The 23798-nt window shown below is 43.3% G+C and overlaps 1 protein-coding gene across 9 annotated transcripts in view; it reads left to right on the plus strand.

Moving 5' to 3' along the window:
• Positions 1-23798, plus strand: part of FGGY (FGGY carbohydrate kinase domain containing) — a 411376-nt gene that overhangs the window by 7949 nt on the left and 379629 nt on the right. For 3 of the 9 annotated variants that reach the window (XM_036830014.1, XM_036829956.1, XM_036830023.1), the window contains exon 2: positions 12693-12907. In XM_036830014.1, the coding sequence (XP_036685909.1) occupies positions 12707-12907 (201 nt within the window). In that variant the 5' untranslated portion in view covers positions 12693-12706. Of the gene's footprint in view, positions 1-3708; positions 3843-6828; positions 6928-6985; positions 7035-10792; positions 10946-12692; positions 12908-23798 lie in introns of those variants that run through there. The other 6 variants (XM_036829967.1, XM_036829988.1, XM_036829998.1 and 3 more) reach the window with 6 other exon arrangements.

Below are 23798 nucleotides of genomic sequence, written 5' to 3' on the forward strand. Positions count from 1 at the left end.
CTTTTCTTCTGTGTTATCTAATCTCATATAGTTAACTTTTCATCTCAAACATTTTAGTTTTCATTTCTAGTATTTCAACTTGAGTCTTTTTTGAAATCTTGCATGTGTGAACTTTTAAGTTCACTCTTTCCTTTAGCTTTTTGAACATATGAAATTCAGGTATGATAGCTGTTTTAATATCTATGTCTACTAGTTCTATCAAATGTGTCAATTCTAGGTCAGTGTCCATTGATTTTTCTCATTTTAGTAGTATTTTACTGCTTCTTTGCATGCCTGGTAATTTTTGGTTGAATATCAGACATTATATATTTTACCTTTTTCAGTGCTAGATATTTTTTGAATTTCTATAAATACACTTGAGCTTTGTTTTGGGGCATGTGTAAGTTATTTGGAAACAGTTCGATCCTTTTGAGTCTTGCTTTAAGCTTTGTTAAGTAGGGCTAATTCTTCTTCACTACTGAGGTAAAACCCTTCTGTGTACTCTACCCCATGCCCTGTTAATTATGAGGTTTTCCACACTGGCTGGTGTGAATAGGCACTATTCATGGCCCTGTGTGAAGTCCACTGATTGTTCTCTGTGATCCTTTTGAGTGCTTCTGGCTCAGATAGTTTCCTCACATACATACAGTGATTGGTACTCTCTTGAATACTTAAGGAGCACATCCTCCTGTGCAGCTCTTTCCTGTCTTGTACTTTGCCCCAAGAATTCTAGCCTCCTTGTTCTACTTAGACCTCTAGCTCTGGCTTCTCAATTCGGGAAACTGCAGGGCTTGGTATGGATTTCCTCTTCTGTGTCCTCTGTCCCAGGCATTCAGCTTGAGCAGTTTTAGGACACCTCATTTTTTCCCCATCTCTTTGAGATCACTGTAGTTTGTTGCCTGATGTCCAGTGTCCCGAGAACATTTGTTTCCTGTATTCATTATTTTAGTTGTTTTAGGTGGGAAGGTAAATATGGTGCCTGTTACTCCATCTTGGCTAGAAGTGGAGGTCCTCAACTGGAATATTTGAAGAAAATTTTAAAAGGGACTATTTGAGGTTGTGAGGAAGGGATTTATATAGGACTCTGGAGGTCCTATAACCCCTTCATCAACTTAAATTATTTAGAAAGTTCTTAACAACATGGATGACAAAATGAAGCAGAGTTCATACAGCAGGTACATATGCAGTGCTGCGTGTATGGGCTGGGTTTAGGCAGAGTGGAAAAGTAAAGTAGAAATCATTCAGGCTAAATGTATGTGTTGCCAATCCCTTGGGCAATCTGGATTTTGGGCTGAGTTATACTGAAATCTGTTGCAGACCAGGCTGAGATCTGAGTATCTTGAATTCTGCTACACTGGCCATGGGATGAAGAGATTAAGAAAGGACTCAGTTACTGATCAGCTATGGGGGATGAAAGTTGAGAAGGCAAATTATAAAATCAAGCATGATTTATATACACCAAACTCAATGTAGTTTACCAAATTCTGGGATTGTAGAATTATGTGGCCAACTTTGATATTAGAGTGTGGCTATTGTTCGGCTGTTTTAAATCATCATGTGACATAGTGGACAGAGCACGGGGTTGAAGATCCTCTCTGTTTTTTACTGACTCTGTGACATTGGGCAAGTGACCTAAATGCACAGAACCTTAGTTAACCCCACCTCTGGGTTGTGGACCCTCCGAAGTTGTTGGGAGGATCAGCAAAGCTGTCTACTAAGTCACTAGTACCAGTCCTGGAAGAGAGTAAATGCTCACGCAAAATCTGTTGATCCAAGACGAGGGTTGGCACAAAATGTGAGTTTGAGAAACATTGTGATTCATGTGAAGATACATATTGACAGGACATATTAATAGATAACACTAATTTCTAGGGACCTATTAAAGGAAGAGTAGGGTATTTGAAGAGGGCTACCTCAAAGCCCACCTTCAAAGGCACTTTGTGAAGACACCCAGCTCCCCTTCCCTTTTCTCCTGAACAAGTTGTTCTGATGTTAGTGTCCGAGGTTGGGTATTGGTCTGGATGGGCTACTGATTTGTCCCAACATGTGTTGCATCTGGGGGGCCTCCAGGAAGGTAGAGAAGACCTGCTGTGTGCTCACGGTGGGCTACTAGCCCAGCTTCCCTCATCTCCACACAGCATCATGTGGGAACATGGGTGTCTGAAGATCATTCTTGTTAAACGTACCAAGTGCCCCGTATCCCTTCTTCCTCCCTCTTTATTTTAGGAAAAGCCACGGCATGGAGGGGCAGTTATAGGAACTAAAAGTATATAGCAAAGAGGAAGGAAAACTCAGGAGGTCATGAGAGTCCTCTTAAAACGTTTGAAGGGATAGCTCACCTAAAAGAGGTTAGGTGGTTTGACTGATCCCGTGGGATAAAAATGAGGACTAGAGGGTGGAAGCCATATAAAGCAGAACTCAACTCAGTACGAGGATCTTTCTTATTATTATAGTACTAGCTGCGTATTGTGAAAATTCAAACAGCACAGAGAGGGGAAGTTAAAAATTGCCCTTCAAGCTTCCACTGCATTTCTTTTCCCTATATGTCATTGCAGTAAGCAGGCTTTTGCATATTCTTCCTGAAGTTTTGTATGTTAGGTCCTTATACAATACAGTGGTTCTCAAATTTTAGCGTCTGTCAGGGTAGCCTGACAGATGTGAGCCGCCCTCCCCAGAGTTTCTGAATCAGTAGATCTGGGCTGGAGCCTGAGAATTTGCATTTCTAACATGTCACCTGGTCATGCTGTTGCTGCGCCTCTGGAGATCACAGTTTGAGAACCACTATTGCTTTTCCTCTTTACAGAGTTAATACAAATGCGTTCATACTGTGGTGTCTCAGAACTTGCTTTTTTACTTATAACATATAATTAGCAATTTTCTTTAGCTCCTCCTTGTTTTTAACAGCTGCTTCTGTATCAGTTTTAGCAATTCCCCTATAAATAGACATTGAATTTGTTTCCAGGGTTTTTGTGAGTGTGCCCTTGCCTTTAAAAAAAAAAGTTGAAATGGACATTTTTGTATACGTCTTTTAGATGAGCCAATCTTAAATTCTTAGAACATAAATTCTTAGAAGTTCAACTCTTGGGTAAAAGGGTAGATTTTGAAAACAGAAAGGAGGTTGAACCAATTATTCTCCCGCTAAAAGTGTCTGAAACTGCCTTTTTCCCCAGACTCTTGCCAAAGATAGGTACTAGCATTTTCATTTTCTGCCCATTTTTTAAGGTGTACGATTATATCTCAGTATTGTTTTGATTTGCATTTTCCTCCATTATTTGTGAGGCTAAAGGTTCACATGTATGCATTGTATGTCTTTTTCTATGAACTGCAGGTTTGTATTTCCTGCGTCACAGGAGGAGAGAACAGTATGAACAGAGGCACCAAACCTTCATTTGAGGGATTGCTAGTAGCTTTGTAGAGTTGGAGCCTCAGGGGTTGCAGTCAGGGAGGAGGCAGGGAGGTAAGGTGAGAGGCTCAGGCAGAGCCATAGCTTTGAGGGCCTTGTGGGCCAAAGAAAGAACTTGGGCCTTACTTTGGGCAGAGGCAGTACTGATGGTGTTTAAGCTTACGGTGTAGCTCTTGGCAATTTTAACAGGGCGTGTTTCTGTAGGGGCAAGCTGTCCAATAATCTTCCAGTAACTCATTCTTTAGGCCTTTCACCCTGGGCCTTGAAGCCACCTGGCCATTCTTGATAAATAGGTAAACACAAGACTAGACCAGAGACCTCAGCCGGCCTCAGGCTGGGCACTGTCTTCAAGGGAGGAGTTTTGCAAGATGGTGCAGGCACTGGATTTTGTTGCTCTACCTAATACTGTACTGCCCTGAGCCCTTCCTGAATTTACCGACGTCTGACAGCAGTCATCAAGGTTGGTGGGTTCTTCTGTTGTTTTTATTTGAGTGACTTTCTGTGAAAAGCTGTGGATTTGGGCCAATATGCTAATGATAATGACATTGCTTTGAAGGTCTGATTAGTTCTGTAGAATATCATTTTATAGTTAATTATGTCAACAAATCAACAGCAGCCTCTTGGAGAAGAAAGTGACAGAGGGAGAGAAACTACATATATATTTAACAAATTGTTCAGAACTCCAAGAGAGGTAGGAATTCATGTATTACAAAGAAGAGTCCACTTAACAATAAAAAGTCACTAAAGGGGCTTCCCTGGTGGCACAGTGGTTGAGAATCTGCCTGCCAATGCAGGGGACACGGGTTCGAGCCCCGGTCTGGGAAGATCCCACATGCCGCGGAGCAACTAGGCCCGTGAGCCACAACTGCTGAGCCTGCACGTCTGGAGCCTGTGCTCCGCAACAAGAGAGGCTGTGATAATGAGAGGCCCGCGCACCGCGATGAAGAGTGGCCCCCACTTGCCACAACTAGAGAAAGCCCTCGCACAGAAACGAAGACCCAACACAGCCATAAATAAAAAAAAAAAAAAAAAAAAAAAAAAAAAAGTCACTAAGTTTGCCTGTAATTTTCCCTGTTATGTGCGTAGCTTTGTAATTAGCTTATGGGGTTAAATTATGATAACTTTGCATTTAGAATCAGGACACCAGCCCTGGCTCTCTCTGTGTCTGTTCTGCCACTTTTCTGCTTCCAGGGTCCTGGTAAGAGGCCATCAGATTCAGGCTTTGGCTTTTAGTGAACTCAGGCTGTGAACTGGGTTTGGGAAAGATAGACCGCATCTTTCTTCTCCCCTCCGTGCATGTATCTGTGGGAATGGGGCTCTGGGTCAAGGAGGACGATTGACCTGGGAAGGGGTGCAGTGCTTCACACACAAGAGAGGCTTGCTGATGGTGCTTCTAGAACTCTCCAGGGACGGAGAGTTTTTAGAGGCTTTTTATTTCAAAAGGTATTTGACTATTTTATACATTAATAATTTCTCCCTCCCTCACAGCCCAGGAATTCCCCTATTACTGTATGACACACGCTGTGCTTGTCTCCAGGTAGAAGGAAGTAGGGGGCAGAACATTCTCAGTTAATATCTAATGTTTCTCATAGTAGCATTTATAGTGACATAGGTGGTTGTTATTATTCAGAACATGGAGGGGGCGTTTCTGATGGTTGAGTGTCTGAGAAGTTTTCACAGGATGAACAGACTTGTAATTGTGTTCTGAGTGTGTCCAGGATGAAAGCAGCTTGGTTAGGGAAGGAAAGCCAAGTCATTTCAGGGATAGATAAGAGTCCTGCTCTGGCTTAGGCAAACCTGAATTTGAGTACAGCCTTCTTCCTCTCCAGGCGTCGTGACCATCCACTGGGTATCGGTCCTCTTAGGATTTGAGTGTCCTCCCCTGTAAATGGGGGAAGGGTGGGTGTCATAAATGTGGGCCTCCCTCTCCCTTTCTCTGCAAAGAGAATAGCCTGGTAGGGCTATTAAAGGGCTTGGAAGGCATTTTAACAAGTCAGGAGCTGCTTTATTGGCTCACAAGTATTGAAGAGAAGAGAGCATAAGCAAGGTTTTATGGAAGAGGACATGGGAGACTCAAAGTTTAATTTGCTTTGAGGTGATGTTTGTTTTTGGAGTTTGGGGATGTCATTTGATGTGTCAGATTTTCCATCCATGACTTCGTTAGGGCCTATACTGTGCATTTGGCCTCAGCATGGTTGGGGTTTGTGTTTTCTTTGCGTCAGCTGTCATGCTGTTGCCTGTGTGGCTCTTGGAGGGTGGTGGGTTTTGGCCACCATCCAGGACTGCCTCAGAATTGATCCCTGTGGCTGCCACATTGTGAGGCAGGCATGGGGATTTGGTGAGTTTTGCCTTTTCTGCCTGTTGGACTCCATCTTTGAATTTAAAAGGACAGCCAGCCGTTCTTCTGTCTGATTTAATACCATATCCCTCCTCCAGTCACCTCGTATTTGTCTTTAAAAATGGGCTCAGTCCCAAGCATGAAGATCCTCAACATCCTGAAAAATACTGGGTTTCTGATCCAATGATTGGAACGGTGATGAAAACAATAAACTGGTACTTCTTTTACCAACTAACGTCTCTGTATTCTGCAGAGAAAGGTGGAGTTGGAATAAGATGCTTGGCTACAAGAGTATAGCTAAGATTCTGGTGGCAATCTGGAGACACCTTACTGCCATGTGTAATATTACCAGGTGCATTAGGTTGAGCTTGAAGTACATCAACAAGGCATAACTTGAGGCATCACTATTTGACTTTCAAAAATCAGCTTCTTACATTAAATTGTCAGCTCTTTAAAATCAGAAATGATATATTTTTCAGCTTCCTATTCCTAGTGTCCTGGCACAGAGAAAGCACTTAACATTTGTTTACTGGAATTTGAGCTGTTAGACACGGTGAGAATACCTAGGTATAGATCATGCATATTAAGTGATTGCAGATGTCCAGAGGTGATTTGATGGTGAAAGGGAAGGTTGGCACATGTTAATAGTCCTAATAGTTGCTGCCATTTACTGAGCATGTACCATACATCAGGCGCTGTGCTGGGCACTTCGGTTATACAATCCTAGTTAATTGTTCAAAGAATACAATGAGATTGGAGCTGCAGGAGACAGCCTTTCACTTTAAGAGAAGTACCTGTCAAGAAGCTGTACTTTTTCTCCCATGTGTATTTTTGGTAAAGCTAGTGGAGAACCAGATATTATTGCCAGATTAGCGCTTTCCTTCCCATCCCGAACTTTCTCTCCATCTTAGAGCATGTGCGAGTTGTTTAAAGTGGTATTTAGTTCCTTCTGTCAAGGAGACTAAAGTTGACCAGCATACTCATTGCTTATCTTTTTCTTCCCAAACCTCCCAACCCCCTGATTGCAATATAACTAAATAAAAAAAAAATTGTGTGGGTCTCGTGTACTTGAGCTCCCAGCCAAGGCCAAAGATCAAAGTCAAGAGAGGATATTGAGCTCCCTCCCAGGTCCCTGGGACGCTGTATTTGCAGACACTGTTTCCAAGTCAGTCCTGGAGGAGTAGCCCTTTAAGAAATAGGACTGCAGGTAAGCTCATCCACTTTGGAGCCTTGTAGTCTTAGGAAACATTGTTACTGGTCTTTGGTCACTTAGGGGAAGACAAGGAGGAAAATACAAGAGAACAATTCCCAAAGGTTGGTTTTCAGCTCCGGTATTTGAGCATGACCCCTTAGAATCTCTGGGATAGTTGTGCAGAGAACAGCCTCCCGTGTCTGTGACCCTCTTTCCTTTTCTCACGCTGCCTTTGAGCAGCTTGCATGTTTGTTAAAGAATCAGCCATGAAGCCTGTGGTTTTCTGTGGCACATTTCTAATAATATTTGTAAAGGCTATTATTTAATAAGCCGCATAAATATTTATCATAAGAGCAGTCTTTTGATCGTGAACAGGGGCCAAAAGCCAGTCCAGTCTGCGCTGGGGACTTGGCTGGGAGGCTGTTTCTGCCCTTCGGAGCCTCCTGTAGACTGAAAAGTTAGGTAAGGCTCGGGACGTGTGTGCAGCCAGCTTGAATTTCTCCCTGTAGCTTTTCTTTTCTCTTGGCCTTCACAATCTATGTCCTTATTTCTCTGTCTGACCAGCCTCCCTATATTCCCTATTAGTTGTTTTTCTTTTTAGAGAATTTATCTTTGACTGAAATGAATGAATTGGAACTAATGTTCTGACTCTCAGCATTCATCCATTGGGCTCTGGAGCCATACCGTCCTGGCCTGGAGTCCCAGCTCCACTGGTTTTGTGCTCTATGACGTTAAATAGCTTTATTGCTGAGAACCTCAATCTCCTAAGCTGGAAAATGGGCTCATAGTGCCAACCACACGGGGTTGTTACAAAGGTGAAGTGAAATCACAAAATCGGGTGGGCGATTTGCAGAGCAGAGCTTAATAAATGCTAGTTGTTGCTGCCTTTGTTGTTGATATTGAAGAAGATTTTGAAGGATTTGGTTTTCACTTTTAGGTTGGTATGTGGAAAGAGCCCTAATTACTGCCTTAAGAGGCCAGGGTTCAAATGCAGGTGCTGCTGTTGTTTACTGTTTGTGGTACTCAGGGCAAATTTCCCCATCCCACCAAGGTATAAAATGGTGATAGGGTTACCATCTTGACTGGGTTTCAGTCAGAAGATATGAACAAATGTATAAAAGTGCCAGGCATGTGGGAGGATCCTAATCCTTTTTTAAAAAAACAAATTGGAAAAGGGAATAATGTTTTCCATTTTTCAGTTACTTTATTTCTTTGAGGCCAAGAGGAACTGGAATACAGTTTGGAGTCTAGGACACAGCAGAGAGTACCTATGACCCAGGAACAAAGGGCACAGAAAGGGGAGACAAAGAATCTGAGTGGCAGAAACTCCTCTGGCAGAGTTTTTATAACTCACAGGGTTGAGTTTCAGGGAAGCTGCCTAAGGGCTTGAACTTCTTTGTTTCCCTTCTTTCAGGGTCCAGGTGTGGAAACAATCATAAAGAGATCACTTAAAACTATAGTAATGGGAAACATGGTGAACTTGAAATATTTAATTAGGATCTATTTCTTAGAAAAACATGAACTGGGAGGTCTGTGCGAACAGTGCAGGGAGGGTATGATGCCCTTGTTCCCGTGGGTTTGACTCTCTTCCCAACTGATGTCTCAGTTAAATGGTCTAGAAGTAGGTAGTTTGCCAGAGAGAGGCCACCTGGTGTTGAGGAAGGGTCAGTCTCTGAAGGTGGGCAGCCTGAGTTCTGAGTTAGCCAGTTGTAGACAGAGTAGGCAGGAATACCTAGCAGAGTCCTTGGCAAATGGGCATTTACTAAATGGAGGGTATCAGGCAGTATATCATCCTGAGAATGGTTAGGGATTTGGGAGCCAGAGGGAATGAGATTGCTCTCAACTCCATCACTTGCGAGTTATATGACACACTGGAGCAAGTTATTAACTAGTCTAGGACTCGTTTTCCTCATCAGTAAAATGGGGATGATAACAGTAATTATCTTCAGGGGTCGATGTCAGGATAAAAAGTAGATTAAGAATGTAAGGAAGCTGCTTAGCAAAGCATCGGATACACAGTAAATTTGTACCTTTTATTATTTCCCTAAAGATAGGTTTTAAAGGTGTCCACTGAGTCTCAGAGACTTAGTGAGTTCGTGCTATGTGCCAGGCACTGGGCTGGCACTGGGGATACAGCTGTGGTCCAGACAGCACTGGAGTTAATGTCTAATGGCAAAGCTCCACTCTCCATGCAAGTGTGTGTGTGTGTGTGTGTGTGTGTGTGTGTGTGTGCGTGTTCTCCCAAAGGATGGGCTCTTTCCTGTTTAGCCAAGAGATGGGTCCAAAACCCAGAGCTGGGGGAAGCCCTGAGTCAGCTGCAGAGTGGAAATCTGCCTCTTTGGATTTTATTGGAAGTAAATCAGGATGTCTGGGTAGTGGGTGGTAAGATGAGGAATTCCTTGTAGAGGAAGACAGTCAAAAGTGAGGGAGCCAGGCCTGAAGAGCTGGGCCAGCCCCCTGGGGGATCCTTTTGTCACTGGCGCTGGCAGGAGTACAGAGAAGCCTGGATGATGGCTGGCCAGGTCTGTGTAATCCAGAATGTTTGTATAGATTCTTCATTTCCTGTATTTTTCCCCTTGTTTCTCCCTCCAGTGTTTAGAATAATCTTGGAAAGTTCTAGCCAAGGACAGAGAGTTGTTGGCCTGTCAGGATCAGGGTTGGGGAGCAGCATCCCTGGGCCCTTCCAAGTGGTGACAGTGGGAAGCTAAGAGAAGGAATCCCGAGTACAGCAAGAGGATGTGTATGTGGTCAGTTCAGGGAGGTGGAACAGCTAGCCCGGTCAGTCTTCCTCCTCTTTGCAGATAAAGAAACCGAGGAAGATCTGAGCCATGGCACTGTCCTATTTTGTCCTTCACTGTATCCTCAGCTCTTAGCAGGGTGCCTGGTGCCTGGCACAATCTGCATTTCTTTGAATATCAGTCATTGATTGCAAGATGCATCATTGCATCATTATTTCATATACCACTAAGAAGGAAAGAACATGCTACTGATTAGTTGTAAGATGCCATTGATTGCTGAGTCACTAATTTTGAAGAAGCTAAATGTGAAAAAAATGAGTGTCTTCGAATTAATAAAATGTAGTTGTAAGCATCCAATAAATATTTGTTAATTGGATGGATGAAGCATACAGAGATTAGAATCAAGGAAAAACACTAGTGCAGATAAGTACAAACCTAGGAATCCAAACTATTAAAGCATTAAAGCATGAACCTGTTGATTCTTGTTTTCTATGGATTCACTGATTTAGGTGTTCATTCCGTAAACATTTATTGAAAACCAGTTATGTACCAGACACTGTAGTGGTTTGGGGTTATAGAAACTGTAGGAGCTGGAGATCCAGAAATCAATCAGTTCCTTTCTTCAGGTTCAGGCCAGTAAGGGAGACGGACACAGAAACAAAAAATTCACAGAGTGGTTTTTAAAAAGTTTGAAAAGAAAGTAGGGACACAGGACTCTGGTGGCACCAGGGCATGGAGAGAGGCAAGGAAGTCTTTCCTGAAGAGGTGGTGGTTGAGCTGGATCGTAAAATGAAAGTCAGCAGGCACACAAGAGAGGAAGGAAGTAGGAAGGGAAGAGAAGTATGAAGTGGAGACAGTCCTGTAGCAGTGCGGTACACCTGCGGTCCTGCGAGGGGTTCAGGGTGTCTGGAGCTTGGTGTGAGAATGGGCAGGACTGAGGTAGATGTGGCTGGACAGCAGACAGAGGGCAGCTCCTGGAAGGCCTGGGATGCCGTGCAGAGGGCCTCAGCCAATGGTTTTCAGCCATCCTGAGTCCTGAGGAAGGAGCCAGCAGAGCGATTGCTGGGGGGCGGGTAGAGGGCCAGGCAAGGGTGATCTTTGCTTCAAACAGAGCAGCTCTGCTTTGATCTGTTTTATTTCAGCTTTTCCGAGTAATGGCTTGGAGGAAAGATACCCCTTTTGGATGCTTGAAGGAATGCATGGTTTGAAAACTGGTGCCACTGGTCATCCGGGCGAGGAGATGAGAAGGCATTAAGGCTGGAGCCTGAGAGTTGTTCTCTGGAGCTCAGATGAAGGTAGCACATGTTCTTAACTGCAGATTCCCCATTGGCCTCTACACCTGCCTGTGAAGCAAAGGGGGCCACACACCTTTGGGAAATCTTCGTGATCAAGTCAGAAGCTATCACTCTTAATGAAGCTGTTTTTGACTGGGATAAATATCCAGGAAGCTTTAATGGAACATCTGCTGGCTGACTTCATTTTAGAATTCCCAGGTGTGACCTTGCCAAGGAAACATTACCTTTTTGAAGTGGAAGGGTGCAGAACGCTGCTGCGGTTGAAATTAGACTCTGGGCGCTGAGGCCGCCCCGAGCTCACCTGGGGAGTTGTAGCATGTTCACCAGCATGGGTATCTTGGGGGCTTGTTCTTATTCTTTAAAAGGCCAATCTGGAAAATGAAAGCCTCTGTGAGATGTCTGTGTCGTGGGGGCTAATCTGACCAGAGGGACTCAGAGCGGCAGTGAAGGCCAAGGAATTCCTGAGTGTTCTCTGGTCAGATTTCCTTGTAACTCACAAGGGGTCTGTAAAGAAAACAGATTGTCTAACAAGTTCCTGATCCTGTCTCCCTCGAGGCTCCTTCCCAATTCCCAGTCACTTCCTGACACGGCTGCAGTATATTTACCTCTTCTCCAAACCTGTATCGCAAGCTGCTAAGAAGGAAAGGAAGGGACACGAGACAGATGTGGGACTTTGGGTCCAGGCTGCTCTTGAGTGGTGCTGGCTAAATCTCTTAACTTCTCAGAGACCTATTTGCCCATCAGTATAAAATGCATCAATGTGCATTTACTGTTCTTAAGTGTGTGGACCTAGCATTAAGAGAAATGTTACATATCTCTTGGCATCTCATCTTAGTCACCTGTAAAATAGATTTTTAACTATACTCACCTTCAGGGGGAGAGGGGAATTGGATGAAGGCAGTCAAAAGGTACAAACTTCCGGTTGTAAGATAACTAAATACTAGGAATATAATGTACAACGTGATAAATAGAATGAACACTCCTGTATTTATATATGAAAGTTAAGAGAGTAAATCCTAAGATACCTCACCACACAAACTTGTTTTTCTGTTTCTTTACTTTTATATCTCTATGAGATGATGAATATTCACTAAGCTTATTGTGATAATCACTTCTTAATGTATGAAAGCCAAATCATTATGCTGTACACCTTAAACTTATACGGTGCTCTATGTCAATTATATCTCAATAAAACTGGAAGAAAAAAATAGTCTCACCTTGTAGAGTCATAGTGAGTAGAGGGGCTGTATGTACTTTTTACAGTGCTTGTTGGCACATAATAGGTGCTCAGTAGATAGTTTTTTGAATGAATGGCCGACTGGGCAGATGAGGTTCCTTTTCAGCGCCATGGGCATTGTCCTTGTTGCGATTCAAATTCAGTGAGACGAAAATGCATATTTATTGCCTCCAGATTCTCAGCTCTATAACCCTTTATTTATCCTCATAGCGCTTTTCACCCCGTGTCACGACTTTGCTTGAATAATTAATGCAGTTCGTAAATGCTCACCATCTGACTCCCTTCCAAGAACAGAAACTCCATGTCTGAGGTCATGCCTGTCTGTTTACCCACTACCTAGCTCAGTGCCTGTTAGCACCCTGGCAGCAATGAACGTTTTGTTGGATGAATAAATAATCAATGGCTACCAGTTCATCAGCCGCATCCCTTCATTTCCACTTTCAAGTTGTCCCATGCTTGGCTTTGCAGACCCACTTGGTCTTCACGTGGTTTTGCCCTTGATCCCCGCAGGTGGAGGGACGGCAATGCCCGGCGGAGATCAGGAACTCGGGAGCTACTACGTGGGTGTGGACGTGGGGACAGGCAGTGTCCGTGCAGCTCTGGTGGACCAGAGGGGCACCCTCTTGGCTTTCGCAGACCAGCCAATCAACCAGTGGGAGCCTCAGTTCAACCACCACGAGCAGTCCTCCGAGGACATCTGGGCTGCATGCTGCATCGTCACAAAGGTATGGCCTCAACTCTCGCGTTCTCACGCGTGTTCCCCTGCTCCCACCTGCTGAGTGTGTGTAGTGTGTCCGTCTGGTGCCAGGGACAACGTCGGGGTAACTTTAGACACAGGCTTTGCCTTTAGGGAGCTCATGGTCTATGGCAGAGACCAAGAGACAGCTGGGATGTAACGTGATAGGTGCTGGGAGCAAAGTGACTGTGGCTAGAGCTGAGGAAGGGGCCAACACTGAGGGGCTCCAGGTAGAAAGGATGGAGGATGCAGAACATGTAGACAGAGGATTCAGTCAGATGTGACCGAATGTGAAGATGTCACTGATAACCGTAGATGACCTCTACTGTGCCCTCAGGTGTGCCCAGTGCTGTGTAAAACATGTTAACATGCATTATGTAGTCGGATCCTCACAACGACCCTATAAAGGTACCTTCATTTTACTGAGGAGGAAACAAAGGCAGTTAGTAAGTAAGAAAGGCAGTCTGACTCCAGTGCTGCACCCTTAGTCACTGGACTGTCCTGCCTTCCAAGTGGACAAATGAGGGGAACCTCATTTTGTTCAGAGGGAACTGCATGTGCAAAGCCACAGTGGCCTGAGAACACGGTGGGTTCTGAGAAAGGAAGGAAGTCAGGCAAGCCTAGTGCATCTCTGAGTTGTGCCAGGTAGACGTTTATCTTGAGTGGCCTTGGTTTGCGGTCAGCTTGCTGGCTTGGGAACAGGAGTGATGCTGGATGAGAATTGTTCCCTTTTAGTTTCACTCGACTGGTTTTAAATCCTGGTGATCAGGAACGACAGAGATGCTTTTGTAGTTTTTTCCAGAGGGAAAAATAAAGTCCTGGGTTCTCTCTTCTCGCTGTTCCTAGTTTAGTTCCTTAAATATTCATGAAGGGCTTGGTAATTTGCAGATGGACAATTCACCATTCTGTCCGTATTGATCAGTCTGTTTAAACTTTAATGAGCTCTGGTCTGATGTTAGTGCCCCCGGAGAAGAAGGCAGGGAGAGAAGGTCGGGGTGGGAGGCACTGGAGCATTATAAAGGAATAAAAGAGGGGCACATCTTCTCTTCTGCCTGTTTAATTTTCCTCCTCCCTCCCCCCCTCGCCTGCCCCATCCCAGCCCCCGCGTTGGTGAGAATCTTCTACTCTTTGCCCTTGGGTCTCCTTTGTTCTTCCAACATATAGCCTTTCTTGCCATTAAGGAAATTGTCAAGAAGAAAATATAATCCCCTGATGAAAAGCTACTTTAAAACAGGTCTGCTCTAAGTACAGCTTGGTTTAATGTTGGATTTTTAATCATTTCCCGGTGGCAGCCACCTCTTCATCTGCTTGAGCCCCGTTAGCCACGTGAGCGCTCTGGGCATTTGTCCTTAGTGAGGATGTCTCTCTGTAGCAAACCTGGATAAAGCTATTGGGTCTTAGGCTGTTCCCCCCACATCGGGTATGGCCATGTGGCCGCATGTCAGAAGCCATATGATAAACATGACACATCTACTCACAGCTGTATTGCTATGTGAGGTTGAAGGAGGGAAGCTTGTTTATATCAGAGTGGTAACACACCAGAGAGCACAGATTCTGGAGCCAGACTGCCTGGATTGACATCCCAGTTTCAACATTTATTAGCTTGTCATCTTGGACAAGTTACTTATGGTGTCTTGCTTGAGTTTCATCATCTGTAAAATGGAATGATGACCGTACCTATCTGCATTGGGGCGTTGTGAGGATTAAATGAGTTAATGCATATAAAATGTCGTAACAGTGCCTGGAAATGAGTAAGCGCTCTGATTCCTATGGCGATGATGATGACAATAACAGAAATGAGTAGATTCTGGAGGAGAGTGAACTTCTAAGATGAAATACTGAGAAGTCAATGTCAGTAAGGGAGGCACCTCATGGGAATATTCACTCCTTTTGTCGTTAGGGTTCTTTCCATGTAAGATTTTGAGAAGCAATGGTCTGGGGCAAGGGGTGACATAAAATGCATCCCGACCTGTCTTGTCTTTCTCAAGGACTTAAGGAAGTCAAGAGTTTGAGAGCAGTTGTACTTACTGCTTCCTTTTCCCTAAGTTGCTCACATTGCCTGAGACGCTTTCCCCTTAGTCAAGTTAATAAAAACAATAAGAACAACAGTAACAGTATGATGATGATGATGGCAGCTCACATTTCTTGGGCACTGGTTATGTTCCAGGTACCATGCTGAACACTTCATACCAATCACTTCATTTTATCCACACAACAGCCTCTTTTTTTAAAAAAAAAAAACTGAAATATAGTTGATTTACAATGTTGTGTTATTTTCAGGTGTACTATTTTTTTCAGATTCTTTTGTTTTATTGGTTATTAAAAAATATTGAGTAGAGTTCCCTGTGCTATACAGTAGGTCCTTGTTGGTTATCTGTTTTATATATAGTAGTGTGCCCATGTTAATCCCAAACTCCTAATTTATCCCCCTACCCTTTTCCTTTTGGTATCCATAAGTTTGTTTTCTGTGTTTGTAGGTCTAGTTCTATTTTGTATCTAAGTTCATTTGTATCTTTTTTTTTTTTTTTTTTTAGATTCCACATACAAGCAATATTATATGATATTTGTCCTCTGTCTGGCTTAGTTCACTTAGTGTGATAATCTCTAGGTCCATCCATGTTGCTGCAAATGGCATCATTTCATTCTCTTTTATGGCTGAGTAATATTCCATTGTATATATGTACCACATCTTCTTTATCCATTCCTCTGTTGATGGTCATGTAGGTTGCTTCCATGTCTTGGCTATCGTAAATAATGCTGCAGCGAACATTGGGGTGCATGTATCCTTTCAAACCATGTTTTTCTCTGATATATCCCCAAGAGTGGGATTGCTGGATCATATGGTAGTTCTATCTTTAGGTATTTTAAGAACCTCCATACTGTTCTCCATAGTGGCTTCACCAATTTATTATGAACTCTGTTTTAGAGCTGGAAGAAATGAGCTGTTAAGAGGTAAAGTAACCACCCAAAGTCAGGGGTTGGGCTGCTGCTGTCTCCCTCTTGCTCTTTTTTTTGTCCCTCTCTTCACCCTCATCTTATTCCACATGCCCGCATCTTGGAAAACGTATTAAGCTACCTGAATTTTTTTTTAAATTGGCACTGAATGGAGAACTTTGAGCTTATCCTGATTGTTATATTAAGCATTCTGAATTACAAGTGCCTTTACCCAGCTGTCTGCTTATGTGGAAAATGTGTGCCCCCCGAGCAGGGGTCATATCTTGTTCATCTGTATTTCCTTAGAGTTCCTCACTTGTAATGTGCCCCATTCATGTCTGTTGAGTACGTGAATGAGTGAAGTATCTGTTGTTTTCATTATCTGGCATGCTCTTCTCTCATCTTTTTTTTTAACCTGCCCAGCTCCTGGGTACCTTTTAAGGTAAGCTTAAGCATTACTTCCCCCTGGGAGCCTTCCTGGCTGACCTCTGACAGTCCCTGCGTGCCCTTGACAACCTCAGAAGAAAGAGGGTGAGAAACCCCTCTCTGCTGCCCCAGAGTGCACGTCTTCACCTGTATCATTATCTGGTCCTTACCAGATTGTGTTTTAATTGGTGACTTGTTTTAACCATGAGCTGAACTCTTGGAGAGTGTCACCTCTGTGTCCACAGCATCTAACACATTGCTTGGCACAAATTTGATGCTCAGTAAATGGTTGCTGAATTAATGTTACTTCGAGCTAAAAACAAGCAAACAAAAAACATTCTGACATTCCTCATCTTGTTCAAATATTGCAATAACTCTATGACATAGCTTGCCATACTTCCTATTTGACACGTGAGGATATTGAGGCTCTGAAACTAATGAGTATTAGAGACAGACCTAGACCCCTACTGAGATGGCTCCAAATCCTCTTCTCTGTTCTACTCACCACTGCCCCTGAAATTGTCAAGTCTTTATTGGGTTGATGCCCACATATCTAAAGATTTCTATGGAAACACACAAGTCCTAGAGCTTATGTCGTCCTTGATTTTAAGGGCTTATATCCCTTTTTGGAGCCGCAAATCTTAATCACCTCAACAAGGCAAGAACGTTGCAAGGTAGTGTCTAGTAACAGCTTCCATTAGGAAGAAGATAAGCTGGAGGTATCATTCAGCCAGCAGGTATTTGTCAAGTGTCATTAGTCTGCAAATATTTATTGAGCACCTACTATGTGCTATGCTGTTTGCTAAGCACTAGATTATATATGGGAGCGAGGGCTACAACAAGTTCTCTGCCCCTAAGGATGAAATAGTTCAGTTGCATGGAAAAAAATAATACCCATGAAGCCAACGAAATACCATTTTGTTCTAAATTGTACCAGCTGTATGAGTAATGGTTGGAGAGAGAAGGAGCAGAAGAGGGAGTCACCCATGTGGGACTGAGCAATCATGTCAACCTCCTATATTTATAGAACCTTTATGGTTTACCAAGTACGTTCCTATCCATTTGATTGTCATACAGGGTAGGTAGGGGAGGGGTTGTTATTCCCATGTTAAATTGAAAAGAAATACTGAGATCCAGAGAGTTAAGTGACTTTCCCTAAGTCACCCAGGAAGTGGGTGATAAGCCTGAACTCAGGCCAGATCTCTGTATTCCCTCCATCTCCAACACCACATACCTTCATCTTTTGTCTGGATTAACATTGGAATGTCACTGACCTCCTCATCTATGTCTATGCCCTTCCCCTCTCCAATTGTGCTCCTTCTTGAGCTGGAATGATAGATATATGTTAATGCTAACTTGATCAGGTCCCTCTTTTGCTTACAGCTCTTCTGTAGCCCCATACTACTGCCTGGATATAACTCAGAATCCTTAACATGGCCTGTAGGCGCTGTGTGGTTTGGTTTCAGCCTGCTCTTGGCTCATCTCATGTTGCTTCTCTCAGCTCTGCCTTCCACCCATATTCTCCTTCTGTCATAATCCCACACATGCACTGCTCCCCCTGTCCTCTGGCCGGACTTTTGCACGCATTCTTTCTTCTTTCTGCACACTCTTCCTGCCTTCCGCTGACATATTTCACTCCTCTTCATCCTTAGATCCATACTGTCCGATACAGCAGTCACTAGCCACATGTCACCATTTAAATTTAGTTAAAATTAAGTAGAGTTTAAAATTTGGTTCCTCCATTGCAGTAGCCACGCTTCAAGGGCTCGGCAGCCACGTGTGGCTGGTGGCTGCTGTGCTGGACAGCACGGATACAGAACATGTCCATCACTGCAGAAGGTCCCTTGGGTAGTGCTGCGCTGGATCTTAGTTCAAAAGGCAGTTGTTCAAGGAGGAAGCCTTTTCTCGCCCAATGTTACCTCCCAACTAAGTCCTATTTTACTCAGTGTTTTCACATCTCTCGTACTTTTTCTTCATAGAACTTCACATGGTTTGTGAATCATTCATTTTTTTTTTAAATTTAATTTTATTTATTATTTATTTATCTGTTCATGGCTGTGTTGGGTCTTCGTTTCTGTGCGAGGGCTTTCTCTAGTTGTGGCGAGCGGGGGCCACTCTTCATCGCAGTGCGTTGGCTTCTCTTGTTGCAGAGCACAGGCTCCAGACGCGCAGGCTCAGCAGCTGTGGCTCACGGGCCCAGCCGCTCCGTGGCATGTGGGATCTTCCCAGACCAGGGCTCGAACCGGCGTCCCCTGCATTGGCGGGCAGACTCTCAACCAGCGCGCCACCAGGGAAGCCCAATCATTCATTTTTTGATTAATATCAAATAGTAAAATCATTCTATAATCAAGTAATAACATAACAAAATAAATGAAGTAAAATAAAATAATTCCCATTTGTGGATTAATAGCTGTCTTTTCTACTAGATTTTGTACCGCAGGAGGGTAGGAACTATAGTTTGCTCACCCAGGTCCTAACGTATAGTAGACCCTGGAAATGTAAAAAGAATGAATGACTCAAGACATTGGGACCTCCCTACTCCCAATCAATGAAGAAAGCTTGAGGAAGGATGTAGGGTTGAAAGTGAGACTTGAGAACACTAAGAGTGGATGTTCAGGAGGAATATTACGGACGGAAGCGCTTAGGTGGAAAAGTTAGAGTCAACCCCGGCTGGAGCAGGTGGTTTCCAGTAGGAGGAGGAAGGGGAGCTGGAATTGGTGATGGGGGCATACCTGGGGTGGCTGGTTCTGAGGCCAGTTGGGAGCTCTTCTAGAATCATCCTGAGTTTCAGACTGACCAGCAACAGATTCAGGATGGCTTGGAGGAACAGAAACTAAATTCAAGGATGCCAGTTAGGAGGCAATTTCCTTCTTCTAATGAAGTTCTGGAAGCTGAGATTTGTTTGAACCATAAGGTCTGGGAGGCCTGGGGCTATGTCTGTCTTGTTGAGCATGTGTCCTCTATGGTGGCACATGTAGGTGGTTAATACTATCTCTTTAATAAATGAAGGGCTGGGTTAGGATGTTGGCCGAGGAATAAAGAGGCAGCGCAAGACTGAGAGACTTTGGAAGGAAGATCTAACAGGACCTGGTGACGATGGAAAGGGAGGAGGTAGAGGCAGTTTCAGAGTTTCTGTTCTTGGAGGAATGTTGGTGTCACTGACATAAATGGCAGTGTTTGGCCTCTATCTCTCTACCTTATGTTCAAGGGACAGTACCACACCTGAGCTAGGATGCTGTGTAGGTAATGGACCAGGACTGGATTTGTTCATTTTACTGGTCACTAGAGTAGATTTTGTAAAACTGAAGGCCTCCAGGGGCCTTGCAGGTAACATACACCCCACACAAGCTGTATTAGCCTTGTTGTTATTCCCACCTCAGGGCCTTTGCACTGGCTGTTCTCCTGCCTGAAACACTTTTTCTGCAGTTTTCTACAGGGTCAGCTCCTCGGGTCCTTCAGGTGTTTCCTCAAATCTCACTTTCTCAGCAACTACCTTCCCCTTCTCCGGCATTCCTGATCCCCCTGACATCACTTTCTAGTATACTGTACATACACTATATAATTTTTTCGGTTTATAGTCTGTTGTATATCCTTACAACGTAACCTCCAAAACAGTGAGGAATTAAAAAAAATATTTTGCTTTCCATTGTTTCCCAAATGCCCAGAAGTGTGCACAGCATGACCTTAGAAGGGGCTTGATTGTATTTGCTGATTGACTGAATGAGTAATTGAATTGTGTAGGCAACAGGGAGTGATGGGCCTGAGGGAACTGGGGATTTCATAACCTCATGCACACCCCCAAAGCTGACAAAGGCATTCAAATCAAGATTTAAAAGAATACAGTACCAGCCACACAGAACTCTACTGCAAGCTGGATTCCGTGAGGCCCCAGGCTTTGACCCTTGCTCCAAATACAGCTAAAGATAAAACCAGGTATGCCTCTGACCCTCCAGTTCTCAGTTTGGAAGATTTCTGAGGAACGCTGTCTCCCCACCCAATATGGCACAGCCTGCTGATTTAAAACACATGCAGAATTGAACTGGTTCCCACAGTCAGAACAAAGCGATGCACAATCCCTTCCCCAAACATTTGTTTGCTGCCCCATAGCTACGAGTTGACAGTTGTGAGACATGGACCAGGTTACCGAATGAAGTTGCAGAAGTCTCCTTCTCTGGAAATTCTTTAGCAGAGCAATGTGCTTTCTCTCTAGCCTAGGAAATTCCCTTGATGCCAAGCTGTTGGGGTGAGTTTACTAGCCTGCTTTCTTCTTCCATTAATGAGCGTATAAAAAAGAATCCTCAGGTCAGCAGGTCAAGTCCCAGGGGACTTCTGGGTAGTGTGACCCTGACAGCCATCTCTCTGAGATGGTTTAGAAGGGGGTGGGGTTGGGGAGTGGAGGGGGTCCTCATGATAAGCATGATGAGCATGGTCTTAAGGCATTTCCATATAAGGCTGGGGAAATGACAGTGGCTGCCTAACCAAATCAGGTTTAAATGCATGTCACAATTATTCCTCCAGTTCCTTGTGATAGGTTTCCGTTTTAGAGATGGAGACACTGCACTTTTGAGGCTGAAAGGCCATGGTTAGAATATAGAACTCTGTAGGTCTTCGAGGGGATTCATAAAGTAGATTGTAGAGAATATTTTCTTTGCTTCTACTGGAAAGTCGCTCCCACCGTAATTCTTAGGAGGATTTGAGCTTATCCAATCTTTTCAGTTGTTTATCCTGTCATTTTATATGTGCTTACATGACACACAGAGCATGCTATGCTTCATACATCAGAAAGATTCCATGAACACAATTAGTAAGGCATCAAGTGAGTTTTCCATCCTTCATATTTCCTACAAAGGTTTATCGGTTCCAGAGCACTTTCAAACTAATTGACGCTCTTGATCCTTACCTAGGAGTTCTCTCTCTCTCAGGAACCTGAGGCTCAGAAAGGTGATGAGATTAGTGCAAGATTACCTGATCCGGAAGTGGTGGAGTTGGAACCAGAAGGTGGCTCTTTTGACACTGTAGCCCACGCTTGTTTCTACTCCAAAGCTGCCTTGTGGTATTGAGTTTTATTGCATCTTCCACATGTTCCCTCCCAGTTCCTCTCTTGACTAATTGCAGGCCTATGTGGGGTGGGCTTGTCCAAGTCAGGCGTGCACTGTCTGGGCACAGAGACCAATAGGGCCGCAAGACAGGTAGAAGTTAGGGCTGGCTTGTTGATTGATAGATTGATGCTCCATGAGTTCAAAGAAGATTGGAGGCAGCTAATTTCCTCAAATAATGGCTGCTACTTATTGTGCACCAAATGCCAGATGTTGGGCTAATCACACCTTATTTTGCTGAATTCTCATAACATCATTAGGAGATGTAGGTCTAAGTAATAGCTTTGTGTAACCAAGGAAACTGGTTTTCTGGCTTCCCAAAGTCACATGACTAGTCGGTGGCAGAGCCAGGTTTCAAACTCAGGGAGTCTGCACCCAGTACCATTGATCTTAGCCACTACCCAGTGATTTCCAAGCCAAGTTGGAAGGACATTCCAGGTAGAGGAGGCCATGCTTATAAATGCTACAGAGACATGATCCAGCAAGGCAAGGGGGTGATTAGAATGGCTGGAATTGTGTAACATGCCCTGGGTCACATAGCCAGAGTGACAGAGCTAGGATCTGAAACCAGGTCTTTGTGGGTCATTGTCATGAGGCCATGCTGACAGGGACTTGGGTTTGCGGCTCACATTCCTCTAAGTCTTGATGGATCAGTGTAGTAAAGGTGTACAGGGCATTCACCTGGTGATGTGGGGCAAAGGTATTGCCAGGCATCCCAGATGGCTCACTAGCGATGTTCTTGCACAGAGCACATGCCCTCTCTGCAGGGTGAGTCTCTTGGGCAGGCAGGCAGTGGTGGAGTAGGAAGAACACAGGCTCTGAGTTTGAATTCTGGCTCTGCCATCGACTGGCTGTACGACAGGATTAAGTTCAAAGTCTCAATCTTTGGAGTCCGCTTGCTGTTCCCTTCCCTCCCCAGTCTGACACTTATTTTTTTAAGAAATGGAAATACTAAATGTTTCCTCAGTGGGCTTTGTAAGGATTAAATAAGATGATGTTTGTAAGTACCTGGCACTCAATAGGTGCTCAATATATGGTGGCATTTTATAATTTATTGTTGTTATTATTTGAAAAAAATGAATGCTTTTCTTTGTTGAAAAATCTGTAATAATTATCTGTAGTTCTTATTTGAGGAACCCATTAAATAGTAAGAAACAGAATCCTAAATGACAAGTCCAACATTCCAAAACAGGAAAAAAGAAGACTTGTGCATTTTAAATGGTGATGGACACGTTTGAGTTGACTTTTGTGGTATTTAAAAGGTTGTTGTCATGTTTTAAGTTGGCAGGAAATGTTAACGAGTATGATCACTCATGCTTTTTCACAAAAGGAAACCATAGAAACAAAAATTTAAAAATAGAATTAATCAATAAGTCTGTTATTCTCCAGCTTAAAAAATTACATGACAAAGTGAAAAATCTCCCATCTCCTCCAGCTGTCATTTCTGTTCTCAGAGGCAACCACTATTAGCAGTTTGTTGTATATTCTTTTTGGGTTTTTTGTACCTTATTAATATATCATGGATGTATTTCCATTTCGTCTTTTATAGCTCAACTTTGTAAAAAAAATATTTAACAGCTTGGGGTATAATTTACATACTATAAAATCATCCATTGTAAATGTATAATTAAGTGATTTTATTAAATTTACACATTTGTGCAATCATCACCATAATTCAATTTTAGAATAGTTCTGTTACCCCCTAAAAGTTCCCTTATGCCTGTTTGTAGTCAGTCCCCAGCCCCAGTCATAGATAACTGTTTTCTGTCTTTATAGTTATTCTTTTCTAGAAATTTCACGTAAATGGAATCATACAACATGGCTTCTTTTGTGTCTGACTTCTTTCACTTAGCATAATGTTTTTAAGGTTCATTCTTGTGGTTGCACAGATAGTACTCTTGCTGAGTATTATACTGTTGTATGGATATAACACACGTGGTTTCAACATTTGGTTAAACCATGATGAACATTTGATTTGTTTACAGTTTTAGGGTATTATGAACAATGCTGCTGTGAATATTCACATACAAGTCTTTATGTTGACCTACATTTTTATTTTTCCTGGGTGGATGCCTAGGAGTGAAATTGCTGAGTTGTGTGATAAATTATGTTTCATAAAGTGCCAAACTTCTTTCCCAAAATGGCTGTAGTTTACATTTCCACCAGCAATGTACGAGGATTCCACTTTCTCCATAATTTTCTAACACTTGGTATTGTCACTCTTTTTTATTATAGCTGTTATTGTAGGTGTGTAGTAGTAGCTCTTTGTGATTTTAATATGCATTTCCTTAATGACTAATGATGTTGAGCGTATTTTTGTGTGCTTTGGCCATTTGTCTTCTTTGGTGATGTGTATATTTAAATCTTTTGCCCATTTTGTAGCTGGGTTGTTTATCCTCTTATTATTGAGTTATAAGAGTTCTT

Source organism: Balaenoptera musculus, chromosome 1 (genome assembly GCF_009873245.2).
Source record: "Balaenoptera musculus isolate JJ_BM4_2016_0621 chromosome 1, mBalMus1.pri.v3, whole genome shotgun sequence".
NCBI lineage: Eukaryota > Metazoa > Chordata > Mammalia > Artiodactyla > Balaenopteridae > Balaenoptera > Balaenoptera musculus.